The sequence below is a fragment of the Mizuhopecten yessoensis genome, unplaced genomic scaffold (genome assembly GCF_002113885.1).
Source record: "Mizuhopecten yessoensis strain PY_sf001 unplaced genomic scaffold, ASM211388v2 scaffold716293, whole genome shotgun sequence".
Classification (NCBI taxonomy): Eukaryota; Metazoa; Mollusca; class Bivalvia; order Pectinida; family Pectinidae; genus Mizuhopecten; species Mizuhopecten yessoensis.
The window spans coordinates 156,904-172,804 of record NW_018480044.1 but is presented as its reverse complement, the minus strand read 5'-3'; the positions used below and the strand labels follow the sequence as shown (position 1 = coordinate 172,804).

General features: G+C 40.9%; 1 protein-coding gene across 3 annotated transcripts in view; it reads right to left on the bottom strand.

The window, feature by feature from the left end:
• Positions 1 to 7,774: 7,774 nt before the first annotated feature.
• LOC110442712 overlaps positions 7,775 to 15,901 on the bottom strand; it is a 41,035-nt gene continuing 32,908 nt past the window's right edge. The window contains exons 27-33 of one of the 3 annotated variants that reach the window (XM_021486450.1): positions 14,790 to 15,022; positions 14,286 to 14,476; positions 13,536 to 13,696; positions 13,020 to 13,145; positions 12,634 to 12,870; positions 11,545 to 11,838; positions 7,775 to 10,623 (exon numbers count right to left, since the gene is read on the bottom strand). In XM_021486450.1, coding sequence (XP_021342125.1) covers positions 10,136 to 10,623; positions 11,545 to 11,838; positions 12,634 to 12,870; positions 13,020 to 13,145; positions 13,536 to 13,696; positions 14,286 to 14,476; positions 14,790 to 15,022 — 1,730 coding nt within the window. In that variant the 3' untranslated portion in view covers positions 7,775 to 10,135. Of the gene's footprint in view, positions 10,624 to 11,544; positions 11,839 to 12,627; positions 12,871 to 13,019; positions 13,146 to 13,535; positions 13,697 to 14,285; positions 14,477 to 14,789; positions 15,023 to 15,901 lie in introns of all 3 variants that reach the window. The other 2 variants (XM_021486451.1, XM_021486449.1) reach the window with 2 other exon arrangements.

The window sequence follows — 15,901 nt, the reverse complement described above, 5'->3', positions numbered from 1 at the left end:
CTGCACTAAATTATTTTATAGTGTAGGACTCTCTTCTGTTAAACAAGGCAAGAACAGGTCTATCTTTATTTTACAATATATTTATCTTTAAAAATGTGTAACATGTACAGTACGTAGTCAACCTAATGTGTGCATACAACTATTGCTTCCCCCATATGTATTCTTGATAATTCCATAAAAACAACAAATTTGCATCCTCTCACGTATTTCTTGACAGGTGTTTCAGATTATTGTGGTATACTTCGAACCCAATGGAAGAACAAATGACATTATGTTGCCAAACGCTGGTGGAAGTCTTTGTATCACGATAATTTATACTGTCTACCATGTGACTAGTCAGACAATATAGTAATACCATACCATATTAAAGAGTAAGTTAATCATAACTCATTTGTATCAAACCTGTGTAGGATGTTTTAAGTTGTGCGTTCGGTAAGGAAACGTTTCGGGGAGGTTTTGATATTTTGTTTTAAATCAATGTGTAGTCGTTAGATACATGTTATAAACACTACATTTTAACATTATAAATTGCCAATTAACTATGTACAAGAAACATTCCTATTTAGAACATTTGAATAACGCCTTAGAAACGCTACATACATAAACTGGTCGTAAAGCACACCAATAATGTCGACGTATACTTGTATAACCATGTTGCAGTATGTAAATTAATCGACAGCTTTATTTGTACGAGAGTTATCCTTGTAGTATCCTGGTTATAAATCTTTCAGCTCGGAGGTGGACAGACTCCAGATAGTTAATGGGTGTTTTTATAGATTGGGGTTACATGTGTAACTTGAATACTCAAGTTGCAGTCTCACGAGTACAATAGCTGCTTGTTTTCTATTCGGGCACTTCCCGTGCTTCATCCCAGGGATCTGCTGTCCCCCGGATGTTCAGGTAGATAACTGGTTTCTTCCTCTACCCGGAGGGAAAACAATATGACGGTTGGAAGGTATATACCAAACTGATGACACGGTAGTTATGGTGTTGATATCCAGTTCTGGTGTTAACAGCCAAAGAGTGTGATGTACTGTATATAACGAGTATACGTAAAGAGTCTATTTTGGGAGGACATGTCGTGCCTGAAATAGTTATAGGGTTATAGTGGTATAGTGCGGGGTTATAAGCTGTGTTTTACGTACCGGTGGCCTTGAAGGCATAACAAACTGTTCCACTTAAGTCATGATGGGAAACTTGATAGATACGTCAGTGAGATAGGTATATAGTTGATTAACCCGATGCGATATACTTTCTTGGAAAGAATGTTTCATTGGCCATAGGCCAGGCAGTAGATACCTCTATAGGCCAGTCAGTGGATACCCTATATAGGCCCGTCAGTGGATACCTCTATAGGCCCGTCAGGGGATACCTCTATAGGCAAGTCAGTGAATACCTATATAGGCCAGTCAGTGGATACCTCTCTAGGCCAGTCTGTGAATACCCTCTATAGGCCCGTCAGTGGATACCTCTATAGGCCAGTCAGTGAATACCCTCTATAGGCCGTCAGTGGATTCCTCTTTAGGCCAGTCAGTGGAAACCTCTATAGGCCAGTCAGTGGATACCTCTCTAGGCAAGTCTGTAGATACCTCTATAGGCCAGTCAGTGGATACCTCTCTAGGCCAGTCTGTAGATACTTCTTTAGGCCAGTCTGTGAATACCCTCTATAGGCCCGTCATCGGATACCTCTATAGGCCAGTCAGTGGATACCTCTATAGGCCAGTCAGTGGATACCTATAAAGGCAAGTCAGTAGATACCTCTATGAGCAAGTCAGTGGATATCTCTATAGCCCAGTCTGTAGATACCTCTATAGGCAAGTCAGTGGATACCTCTATGAGCAAGTCATTGGATAACTCTATAGGCCAGTCAGTAGATACCTCTATAGGCAAGTCAGTGAATAACTATATAGGCCAGTCAATGTATACCTTTCTAGGCCAGTCTGTGAATACCCTCTATAGGCCCATCAGTGGATACCTCTATAGGCCAGTCAGTGAATACCCTCTATAGGCCAGTCAGTGGATACCTCTTTAGGCCAGTCAGTGGAAACCTCTATAGGTCAGTCAGTGGATATCTCTCTAGGCCAGGCTGTAGATACCTCTATAGGCCAGTCAGTGGATACCCTCTATAAGCCAGTCAGGGGATACCTCTATAGGCAAGTCAGTGGATACCTCTATGAGCAAGTCATTGGATAACTCTATAGGCCAGTCAGTAGATACCTCTATAGGCAAGTCAGTGAATAACTATATAGGCCAGTCAATGTATACCTTTCTAGGCCAGTCTGTGAATACCCTCTATAGGCCCATCAGTGGATACCTCTATAGGCCAGTCAGTGAATACCCTTTATAGGCCAGTCAGAGGATACCTCTTTAGGCCAGTCAGTACATACCTCTTTAGGCCAGTCAGTGAATACCTCTATAGGCCCGTCAGTGGATACCTCTATAGGCAAGTCAGTGGATACCTCTATAGGCCAGTCAGTGAATACCCTCTATAGGCCAGTCAGTGGATACCTCTTTAGGCCAGTCAGTACATACCTCTTTAGGCCAGTCAGTGGATATATATATAGGCCCGTCAGTGGATACCTCTATAGGCAAGTCAGTGATTACCTCTATAGGCCATTCAGTGGATACCTCTCTAGGCCAGTCTGTAGATACCTCTATAGGCCAGTCAGTGGATACCCTCTATAAGCCAGTCAGGGGATACCTCTATAGGCCAGTCTGTAGATACCTCTAAAGGCAAGTCAGTGGATACATCTATAGGCAAGTCAGTGGATAACTCTAAAGGCCAGTCAGTGGAAACCTCTATAGGCCAGTCAGTGGATACCCTCTATAGGCCAGTCAGGGGATACCTCTATAGGCCAGTCTGTAGATACCTCAATAGGCAAGTCAGTGGATACCTCTCTAGGCCAGTCAGTGAATATCCTCTATAGGCCAGTCAGTGGATACCTCTATAGGCCAGCCAGTGAATACCCTCTATAGGCCAGTCAGTGGATACCTCTTTAGGCCAGTCAGTACATACCTCTTTAGGCTAGTCAGTGGATATATCTATAGGCCCGTCAGTGGATACTTCTATAGGCAAGTCAGTGAATACCTCTATAGGTCAGTCAGTGAATACCCTCTATAGGCCAGTCAGTGGATACCTCTTTAGGCCAGTCAGTACATACCTCTTTAGGCCAGTCAGTGGATATATATATAGGCCCGTCAGTGGATACCTCTATAAGCAAGTCAGTGATTACCTCTATAGGCCATTCAGTGGATACCTCTCTAGGCCAGTCTGTGAATACCCTCTATAGGCCCGTCAGTGGATACCTCTATAGGCCAGTCAGTGAATACCCTCTATAGGCCAGTCAGTGGATACCTCTTTAGGCCAGTCAGTGCATACCTCTTTAGGCCAGTCAGTGGATATATATATAGGCCCGTCAGTGGATACCTCTATAGGCAAGTCAGTGATTACCTCTATAGGCCATTCAGTGGATACCTCTCTAGGCCAGTCTGTGAATACCCTCTATAGGCCCGTCAGTGGATACCTCTATAGGCCAGTCAGTGAATACCCTCTATAGGCCAGTCAGTGGATACCTCTTTAGGCCAGTCAGTGGAAACCTCTATAGGCCAGACAGTGGATACCTCTCTAGGCCAGTCTGTAGATACCTCTATAGGCCAGTCAGTGGATACCTCTCTAGGCCAGTCAGTGGATGTCTCTATAGGCCAGTCAGTGGATACCTCTATATGCAAGTCTGTAGATACCTCTTTAGGCCAGTCTGTGAATACCCTCTATAGGCCCGTCATCGGATACCTCTCTAGGCCAGTCTGTGAATACCCTCTATAGGCTAGTCTGTGAATACCCTCTATAGGCCAGTCAGTGGATACCTCTCTAGGCCAGTCAGTGGAAACCTCTATAGGCCAGTCAGTGGATACCTCTCTAGGCCAGTCTGTAGATACCTCTTTAGGCCAGTCTTTGAATACCCTCTATAGGTCCGTCATCGGATACCTCTATAGGCCAGTCAGTGGATACCTCTATAGGCACGTCAGGGGATACCTCTATAGGCCAGTCAGTGAATACCCTCTATAGGCAAGTCAGTGGATACCTCTATAGGCCAGTCAGTGGATACCCTCTATAAGCCAGTCAGGGGATACCTATATAGGCCAGTCTGTAGATACCTCTATAGGCAAGTCAGTGGATACCTCTATGAGCAAGTCAGTGGATAACTCTATAGGCCAGTCAGTAGATACCTCTATAGGTAAGTCAGTGAATACCTCTCTAGGCCAGTCAGTGGATACCTCTCTAGGCCAGTCTGTGAATACCCTTTATAGGCCAGTCAGTGGATACACTCTATAAGCCAGTCAGGGGATACCTCTATAGGCCAGTCTGTAGATACCTCTTTAGGCCAGTCAGTGGAAACCTCTATAGGCCAGTCAGTGGATACCTCTCTAGGCCAGTCTGTAGATACCTCTATAGGCCAGTCAGTGAATACCCTCTATAGGCCAGTCAGTGGATACCTCTTTAGGCCAGTCAGTACATACCTCTTTAGGCCAGTCAGTGGATATATATATAGGCCCGTCAGTGGATACCTCTATAGGCAAGTCAGTGATTACCTCTATAGGCCATTCAGTGGATACCTCTCTAGGCCAGTCTGTGAATACCCTCTATAGGCCCGTCAGTGGATACCTCTATAGGCCAGTCAGTGAATACCCTCTATAGGCCAGTCAGTGGATACCTCTTTAGGCCAGTCAGTGGAAACCTCTATAGGCCAGACAGTGGATACCTCTCTAGGCCAGTCTGTAGATACCTCTATAGGCCAGTCAGTGGATACCTCTCTAGGCCAGTCAGTGGATGTCTCTATAGGCCAGTCAGTGGATACCTCTATATGCAAGTCTGTAGATACCTCTTTAGGCCAGTCTGTGAATACCCTCTATAGGCCCGTCATCGGATACCTCTCTAGGCCAGTCTGTGAATACCCTCTATAGGCTAGTCTGTGAATACCCTCTATAGGCCAGTCAGTGGATACCTCTCTAGGCCAGTCAGTGGAAACCTCTATAGGCCAGTCAGTGGATACCTCTCTAGGCCAGTCTGTAGATACCTCTTTAGGCCAGTCTTTGAATACCCTCTATAGGTCCGTCATCGGATACCTCTATAGGCCAGTCAGTGGATACCTCTATAGGCACGTCAGGGGATACCTCTATAGGCCAGTCAGTGAATACCCTCTATAGGCAAGTCAGTGGATACCTCTATAGGCCAGTCAGTGGATACCCTCTATAAGCCAGTCAGGGGATACCTATATAGGCCAGTCTGTAGATACCTCTATAGGCAAGTCAGTGGATACCTCTATGAGCAAGTCAGTGGATAACTCTATAGGCCAGTCAGTAGATACCTCTATAGGCCAGTCAGTGAATACCCTCTATAGGCCAGTCAGTGAATACCTCTATAGGCCAGTCAGTAGATACCTCTATAGGCCAGTCAGTGAATACCTCTATAGGCAAGTCAGTAGATACCTCTTTAGGCCAGTCAGTGGATACCTCTCTAGGCCAGTCAGTGGATATATATATAGGCCCGTCAGTGGATACCTCTACAGGTCAGTCAATGGATACCTCTATAGGCCAGTCAGTGGATACCTCTATAGGCAAGTCAGTGGATACCTCTATAGGCAAGTCAGTAGATACCTCTTTAGGCCAGTCAGTGGATACCTCCATAGGCCAGTCTGTAGATACCTCTATAGGCAAGTCAGTGGATACCTCTTGAGGCCAGTCAGTGGATACCTCTATAGGCCAGTCTGTATATACCTCTATAGGCAGGTCAGTGGATACCTCTATAGGCCAGTCAGTGGATACCTCTATAGGCCCGTCAATTGATACCTCTTTAGGCCAGTCAGTGGATACCTCTTTAGGCCAGTCAGTGGATACCTATACAGGCCCGTCAGTGGATACCTCTATAGGTAAGTCAGTGGATACCTCTATAGGCAAGTCAGTAGATACCTCTTTAGGCCAGTCAGTGGATACCTCTATAGGCCAGTCAGTGGATACCTCTATAGGCCAGTCTGTAGATACCTCTTTAGGCCAGTCTGTGAATACCTCTATATGCCAGTCAGTGCATACCTCTATAGGCCAGTCTGTAGATATCTCTATAGGCCAGTCTGTAGATACCTCTATAGGCCAGTCTGTAGATACCTCTATAGGCAAGTCAGTGGATACCTCTATAGGCCAGTCTGTAGATATCTATATAGGCCAGTCTGTAGATACATCAATAGGCAAGTCAGTGGATACCTCATCTCTATAGGCCAGTCTGTAGATATATCTATAGGCCAGTCAGTGGATACCTCTATAGGCCAGTCTGTAGATATCTCTATAGGCCAGTCTGTAGATCCCTCTATAGGCAAGTCAGTGGATACCTCTATAGGCCAGTCAGTGGATACCTCTATATGCCAGTCAATGGATACCTCTTTAGGCCAATCAGTGAATACCTCTATAGGCCAGTCAGTGGATACCTCTATAGGCCAGTCAGTGGATACCTCTTAAGGCCAATCAGTGAATACCTCTATAGGCCAGTCAGTGAATACCTCTAAAGGCCAATCAGTGGATACCTCTATAGGCAAGTCAGTGGATACCTCTATAGGCCCGTCAATGGATACCTCTATAGGCCAGTCAGTAAATACCTCTTTCTCCTCCGAAATTTATAATGTGATCTGGTGCTTGCTGTTTCATTCTGAACCTCAAGCTTGATGATATATCCGTTCTGTTGCTTTCTACCTAAGAGCTAAGCGATGTTTTTGTGGCGAATGTGCTTATCTGGATTTAGGTGGTGTACACTCTCCGAGCTCTGGTACTGCGCTTACATCTCTCTTATTGACAATTCAAAGTTCCTGTTGTGCGTCTCTTCAGATTTTTAAAATAAATCATTCCGATTCAAGAGTAAGGGTCGTTGTCTGGTGATAGTGGACTATTTATGGTCTTCTGTTGTCTGGTGTAGATAAATAGCAGGTTATTGATGGTGTTCCACCTTTGTTGTCTGGTGTAGATAAATAGCAGGTTATTGATGGTGTTCCACCTTTGTTGTTTGGTTTAGATAAATAGTGGGTTATTGATGGTGTTCCCCCTTTGTTGTCTGGTTTAGATAAATAGCGGGTTATTGATTGTGTTCCCACTTTGTTATCTGGTGTTAATAACTAGTGGGTTATTGATTGTGTTCCCACTTTGTTATCTGGTGTTAATAACTAGTGGGTTATTGATGGTGTTCCCACTTTGTTATCTGGTGTAAATAACTAGTGGGTTATTGATAGTGTTCCCCCTTTGTTATCTGGTGTAAATAACTAGTGGGTTATTGATGGTGTCTCAAAAGTAAATATGCACAACTAGGGACCAAGAGGAATTTACATATGAGATGGAACATATATCCCTCCATGACTTTCTGAGAAATGGCAATAACAAGAGCTATTCAAGGACAGGGACAGACGGACGGACATACAACAGACAACAGACCACAGAGAAAGGGTGATTTGAATAGCCCACCATCCGATTGATGAAGGTGGGCAAAAAAAGTTATTATTAAAACTTGATTCTGGTGACTTTGACCTAGGCATTTTAGTCTGAGACTGCTGAACATATCAATCTCTAATAAAATGGATGTTTCAAGAAACTATCCTTTGTTCACAATACATTACATTATTACCTACCATACTGCCATGATAATCCTTTTTTACTATTTTATATGCACGTTTCCAATTTCCGACTCCATTTAACCTGTATGCAGTTGATACAGAAATAACAAAACTAAATAAAGCTCAACATAATGTTATGTTTGTTTCATACAAGTTTCAACACATGAAAGTACAAAATAATAAAGTTGCATTACAAGTCATACATAATATCTAGCTACCACATGAACTCTTTCCTCTACACAAAATATTACAGGTATGGATTGGATTGCTTTTGATGTGGTATCAATTCATTCTAAATGAAATAATAGTGGTCCCATACTAATGGTAAAGCAAAAAAAGTCTTAACTCTTGCATTAAATTGAAGTGATGTCCCCTCCCTGTAACATATCTAGCACAGTAGAGAGTTTAACTCTGACCTAACAATACAGTGATGTCCCCAACCTGTAACATCTAGAACAGTAGAGTCTAACTCTGACCTAACAATACAGTGATGTCCCCTACCTGTAAAATCTAGTACAGTAGATAGTCTAACTCTGACCTAACAATACAGTGATGTCCCCTACCTGTACCATCTAGTACAGTAGAGTCTAACTCTGACCTAACAATACAGTGATGTCCCCTACCTGTAAAATCTAGTACAGTAGATAGTCTAACTCTGACCTAACAATACAGTGATGTCCCCTACCTGTAAAATCTAGTACAGTAGATAGTCTAACTCTGACCTAACAATACAGTGATGTCCCCTACCTGTAAAATCTAGTACAGTAGATAGTCTAACTCTGACCTAACAATACAGTGATGTCCTCTACCTGTAACATCTAGTACAGTAGAGAGTCTAACTCTGACCTAACAATACAGTGATGTCCCCTACCTGTAAAATCTAGTACAGTAGATAGTCTAACTCTGACCTAACAATACAGTGATGTCCCCTACCTGTAAAATCTAGTACAGTAGATAGTCTAACTCTGACCTAACAATACAGTGATGTCCCCTACCTGTAAAATCTAGTACAGTAGATAGTCTAACTCTGACCTAACAATACAGTGATGTCCCCTCCCTGTAACATCTAGTACAGTAGAGAGTCTAACTCTGACCTAACAATACAGTGATGTCCTCTACCTGTAACATCTAGTACAGTAGAGAGTCTCACTCTGAACTAACAATACAGTGATGTCCCCTACCTGTAACTTCTAGTACAGTAGAGTCTAACTCTGACCTAACAATACAGTGATGTCCCCTCCCTGTAACATCTAGTACAGTAGAGAGTCTAACTCTGTCCTAACAATACAGTGAGGTCCCCTACCTGTAACATCTAGTACAGTAGAGTATAACTCTGACCTAATAATACAGTGATGTCCCCTACCTGTAACGTCTAGTACAGTAGAGAGTCTAACTCTGACCTAACAATACAGTGATGTCTTATACTTGCACATTACACAGTACAGTATCACAAAGGCAACAAGTTTACATGAAATGATTGCTCTGCCAGTGAGCAAATACAAATACAGCACAGATAATAGCAAATAAAATACAAAGGTATATATTCAACAATTTAAAAGATTTGACCACTTCTAGAAAACATTCTAAATGGTTTGTCATCAAGACAGCAAATTAATTCTTTGATTTAAATATTCAAAGATCAAATAGGTGGTTATTTCATATCTTTAATAAAAAAATCAATATGTCAATGGCACATAATTAAAACGATTTCAAATTAAGCCAAAACATTACATAGAAACATATGTATCCTTTGACTGTTTTCTAGTCCCGAGTGGAGTTTAGGCTTAGATAAAACATCTAGTCCATCCCGAGTCCAATTTAACAAAGCATACAATCTTCTCTGATTAGTTTATAAGACTAAATATGTTCTTTCCACAAAACAAGTCACATACATTAACTGAATGTAATAAACAAGTGAGAAGGTAATCTACATGTTCTGATGAGTAGTTAAAACAGAGTATCAAACGACGATATCACACTTGTTTATATTATTACAGATAACTAGGTTTCCTCTATGTACAGAATTTTCTGTTGAGTACATTACATCACAGTAAACAGGCATACTGGTTTCTGACATATCACCATACTAGATCACAATTAAGAAAGACTTGATCACAGACAAATATAGTCTGTTAGGAATATGTTGCAACTGCAATTGCATGGCATATAGAAAAAATCATCAAACACAATGGTTATTTGGATTTAAAAGTAAGAGAGCCATCAAATGATTTTACATGAAATTATAGACAGTTATATATTTCTAATTTTCACAAAATGACATATTTGGGATATTGCTGATGAGGATGATGCTGGCATGTATAAAGTGCTCACAATGGAGATCTACTGTCAAAGTTCCACTATGACACTTTCTTAAAATGAAATTGTAAATTCATCAGAACATCTCCTATATTTTGATACATCAACCTTACAACGCTGGCCACAGGATTTGGATTTGTAACCTTGATCCTTCACGAGTGTTTCTGGTAGTCCTAAATCACCATACACAGGCGTACCTGCTTCTGGTCCATACACAACGCCAGGTTGTGAATTCTGACTAGACGAACTTTTTCAGTATCTCCAGCATTGAATACTCGATAAATACAGAAGTCCTCCTTCTGCTCCTGAGCAAACATGATCTGTGGTGCTGAGATCTCAAACACTTCCTTTTTGTCAGATAGGGTGCTCTTGACTTCAATATAGATCACGGAGATCCCAGTTTCTGTGGCAACATGCATTTCAAAATCATACGGTAATCCTGTCTCCTTGTGCTCATTCTTCCATGTAACTTGGATAATGTCAGAACTGATCTCCTTCATTTGAAGGAGATAGTAGTAGACCAAAGTTTCCCCCCACTGGCCTATTTCCTCTGTCCCAGCGCCAGAATCTGTGACAATGCTTTCTGGCAGTTTGAGGTCTTTCCTGATGTCCAGCTCATCATATACATACTCACTGGAAACAGTAGTCCAGGCGGGGTCACCTACAACAGAGAAACAAATGATTGAAGGGATGACACCAGTTATACAGGCAATCAAAGTGGGTCCTAGTTATCAGTTACCATGACAACACACAAATACCACAGAGCACTACTTATACTGCAACCAATACAACCCAAAAGTACCATAGAGCTTCATGTATGCAAGTAACTATGACAACACATTTATCAAAGACTACTAAAGTTAAACAGGTACTCTGAAGCACTGAAGTTTCATGGTATAAGATATTCAGTTTGATAATTCTAACCATTCCAGACTTAATATTTCACTATATAACCATTACTACCTGAATATGTTAATGATGACCTAGATCTGTAGCTAAGAAGTATAGTGAAATAAATCAAGATATTTAAGCATTTAACTGCCTTCTTTGGAAAGTTGTTGTCCGATAAACAGCATTAGTGCACGTTATGATTAATTTGTCTGCAATCCTGTGAGATTTATAGGGCAATAACTTTCCAAAGAAGGCAGTTTAATAGTTATATTTCCGTTTTTAATTTAGGTTTTTCTTATATTTCCTGTTATCGCATTTCAAAGTCAAATTTGGCGCTGTCTGTCAATGGGACCTGTTCTTGTGACGTCACAAGTACACGCGACCGTTCCAGCAAAAAAATATAATTTGTGGAAATAAACAGAAAATCATCAATATAATTTCAACAATTTAATCAATATATTCCACCGTGAGGATATTCACCTTTTATACAACATAACTACATAAATTGTTGTGAGTTACATTGATCTACTGGGTTTTTTAATCGGGTAGCACGGATGTTCTTCATATCACTACACCAGTGGGAATTATGTGTGAATTATGATCTGATATCTTTCTATTTGTGTTTTGTAAGGTTATATAGTGGCAATGCAGAGCAAATGGAAATATATAGTAATCATGACATCCCACTTACCAAAGTGTCCTCCCATAACAGACTTTTTGTTGGAGGGAGGTGGTGAGCCATCGTCTGGATGGCGGCGTTTGTTACTGGTCACAGCCCCGGGCTCTTTGTCCTCACTACGTCCCTCACCACCTCTAAACTGACTAGATGACTTATCTCCCCTGCCTTCTGATTGAACAGATGTTGATCTTTGGACCCCTTGATTATCAGAGGATGGTTCTGAAACCTCTCCTGAGCTGTATGGGCGTTTGGTTTCCCCAGCTTCCGACTGACTGTCGTCTGCTCGCTTCCTCTTCATACCATCTGCTACAAAAGAATAGTTGTTCAGTATAAAAACATGTTATAGACAAACTAACACACACCAAGTTTTCATCTTAACACCTGCAGAAGATTTACATATGCTAAACAGGCGTCTTCAATAAATAGAGATTATTGTTATGTACAACTGGATTCAAAACTTTTTGTGTATCACCTAACAAAATATGCATCTCCCAAATTATGTATCTCCCAAAACATATATCTCCTGCAATATGGTACACATGACTGATTTAAATTTAAAAGGTGAATATCAAGGTCAAGGTCACGAAAATCAAAGCAGACAGACAGATAAATGATATTTTGTTTTTAACTGATTAATTTTTTCAGTCTGAAAACCAACTCTTCCAACTGACTTGTCTGGGGTTATTAGTAATGAACCCTTATGATCACATCTAGCTAACATACCAAACACCATGGGAGCATCACTTCCTCCAAGGTACAGACTTTTCATTCATGGTAGTTTTTGACAAGGAGGGGGTTATGCCCCCTCAGGTTTCTTTGCCTTTCTATTTCATGGCAATTCTTAACAAAGGAAAAAATATTTTTATGTGCCTACCTTTTCTTTGCATCCTACTTATTTACAGTGGTAGAAATTAGCAGACATAAAACAATACTACTTTCAATAGAAACACATGATGTATGCTACACCTATAGTGAGGACCTGTTGAAGATACATGCAAATAAGAACCCTCATTCAATCATATGTAACTTTTCTTTCTATCCCTGTCCTTGACCTAGATACCCACAACATGCCACACAGTCCATTTTGATGAGTACTTTTACCACTTTCTCCAGTGCTGTCCTGTCTAGTATACTGCCTAACCGAGCCAGACTCACTAGCACCGTCTCTAGGCCTTTGTTCTCCTTCTGACTTTTCTGCTCTCTCAGGTTTGTTTTCAGAATTTTCCTCTTCATCAGTGACCCTGACCCCTGATGGAAGCTCTCTCACACTGCGGAGATAATCAGGCACCTTTGGAGGTGGCCATATGTTGGAGCCAGTGGAACCCTCCTCTCTTGGAACTGGAGAAAAAAACACAGCTACTCCATCACAGAACATAAACATAATGTTATCACAGAAACAATCCTATTTGTTATAAAGATCACTTGAACATCATTAACTGTTTCTTGTGTATATTTTATTTTACTTATAACTATTGTGATGTATTTACTTCTCTTCCTGCCTTGCTGGTCTGCTAAGTTGGTATCAGAAGCTGGAGGCCAGGCTGTTAGTCTAGGTTCACCCTCTGTCTGGGGCCTGCCGTCGTTAACTTCAATGGCGGCATACTCGGTAACAGCTGCCACGTAAACAGTGTTAATACCATTGAAATATACACAAAAACTTTCTGAAAATGCTTACAAAGTTTTATCGCAAAACCAAGAATGTAGGCATAAAATCTTCACACAAACACAATTGGGTTTTTTCTTAAGATTACTGAACCATGAATAATCACTGAAAAAAACTTATTTGGTTCCAACATGTAAGTTTCAGTATAACAAGTATAACAGGCTGATTGATGTATGATAGATTAATACTAGATTGAATAAATTGAGTTTGTTTGATCAAGTAAAGCAGGTTTGATTAACCATCTACATTAACGCAATTTCAAATAACTGACAGACAGTTCAGGAGGTATGAAATTTCTCGTGTCTCTCTTACACCCCGCTGTAAGACCTTAGAAACTCACCCTGGGGTTGAGGTTCAGGAACAGGCCTTATAGGAGGTGGCACACACCATGGTTCCTCCCCCTCAGGTAGATACTCTGTAACCCCATTGTCTTCACAGATTTCATTCAAGTCGCCGTCTGACTGGCCAGTTAGTATTGGCATCATACTATTTAGGAAGGTCCTGAAAAAGCATCACACGTTACGTCTGACTGGAAGTGTATACTGGGAAATTTTTCGCTGCAGTTTAACTTTCAGCTTTTTCGTCTCCCGTATTGACATACGACACAAACTAAACAGAGCAATCAAATGTGAACGGCAAGTTAACACTGGGCGCATACAGGTTTCACTGGCGTGGGGCGAAAATTAAACTGGAGGGAAATTTTCCAGTAAACAGTATTCTGTTCATAACATATCATTTCATGACACAGTGACCAATTTGGTTGCTGAGTTGACTTGTTAACTGTGGCGCCCATTCAAACGTTCAAACGTTCAAACCAGGGACCCTCCGAACTCTAGATGGACGCTCTACCAATTGAGCTACCTGGTCGCCGATGATCGGCCCAGCCCAGTTCCGCTACATTCCTCCCACCTTTTTCCAAGTCTAAGCTACCTGGTCGCCCACAGTCGACCAAGTCAAGTTCCACTACACTATAAGATAAAGCTGCTAGTCAAATTCAATGTCGTGTTTACCAAAACAACAGACCAATAAGATGAACAGAACAGTAATTGGCAACAAATTATACTGTCGACTTTAAAAGAACAGCCACTACCTTAGATCCCGGGAGCATTTCTCATCTTTCCTGCTAAAGTACTTTGAGATCTCTCTGTTGATATCCTGGTAGGAGGTCAGGAATTCCTTGTGGAAGTAGAAGGTTGAGCCTTCACTGAGACACTTCTCTGGCCGTATGTGGAAGATTTCAGGCTGGGACCGCAGGGAGTATCGCACCTCTAAACGGGAAACCTGCAATGAAAACAACCCAATCAAGTACAAGACTGGAATGAACTCAAAAGCTATGGTCCAAACAAGAATAATCAATAAGAACAAGTTCTAATACAAGATGTCTCCTTTCATTCAAATGGGAAACATCCATATTTGTCACATACTGAAGAAATCAAACATGGTACTATTTTGTGTAAGAAAATGAAAAATATCAAACATAATGTTATCACAAAATGTAATGCAAGTGTATTTTTCAAGAATCTTGAATTGACATGTTGACAACATATTAACCATCATTCCTACCTGCTGCTGATAAATGTGGCTAGCTATTTACCTGGATAAACCTCATTTTAGGTAGCGTTGTTGCGATTGCGTCATCCGTTTGCTGCTGGTAGATGTTTGGGTAGCGGTTGTATATGAAGACCTGTATCTGAGGCACTGCCTGGTGGACATAGTACTGGAGTTTGGGACACTCCTGAAAGTCCGGTGTAATCTCCGAAGTTTCTACACTCTCTGACAAGCTACACACATTACACAGCTTCAGGAATACATGCATGGCTTCCTCATCTGTCAGAAAAACATAACAGATTCCAGAGTTAATCACTGGGTTATCGTGATACATATTTGCTAGAGTGCCCTCGACTTCTTGTTTGTAAGGATTTTAATTTGATAAATGAAAAACATCTATTTTTTGAAGAAAGACTTATATTTTTTTGATGTTTGTAGATATTTATATCTACCGGCTGGTACCTTGTTTAAATGGCACTGAATAATATGTGTAATATGTTTGAATTACTGATGGACTTTCTTTGCTAAATGTATATCCTGTTAACCTTCATAGTTTCACCTCACAAAGGCTATTTTCGTTTAAACGGTTAAACCAGTTGGACCTAAGTTGTTCATTTATTAAATAAGGTCTGACCTAGTAATCTGATGCTGCTTTCAGGAAAGCCTTGACAAAGCCTTGCAAGGCCTGCTTAAACATTTGCAGGTCGGCCAGGATTTATACCCGAAATTGTTACATTTAAAAACAGACAAACCAGTTGTTAGCATTAACAAACAGTCCCCAGATGTCCTTCCTAAGGCCTTTCAATATGAAGTTGCCCATTGTTGAGTTCACCTATGCATATTTAAGTACTTCACAATATCAATATTACTAACCCTATATGTGATATTTTGTCCATCTCATTTTGAAAAAGCCTTTTGTTCATCGGTAAAGTGAAAATGAGAGTGAATTTGACTGTTTAACAGTTTATGTCTCAATGCACAAGTGATTTACACGGGTGTGGATTTTCGGAAAATTTATTTAAAAGAAAAATTAAATATCAGATTATTTTTGGTTTAGTATTTCAAATTCTAAATTAAAGTCATACCATGTCTTTTACATATCTTTCTCTAACATAAAGTAAAACAAACATACGTTTGTAAGCCATTATGCTCAAAATA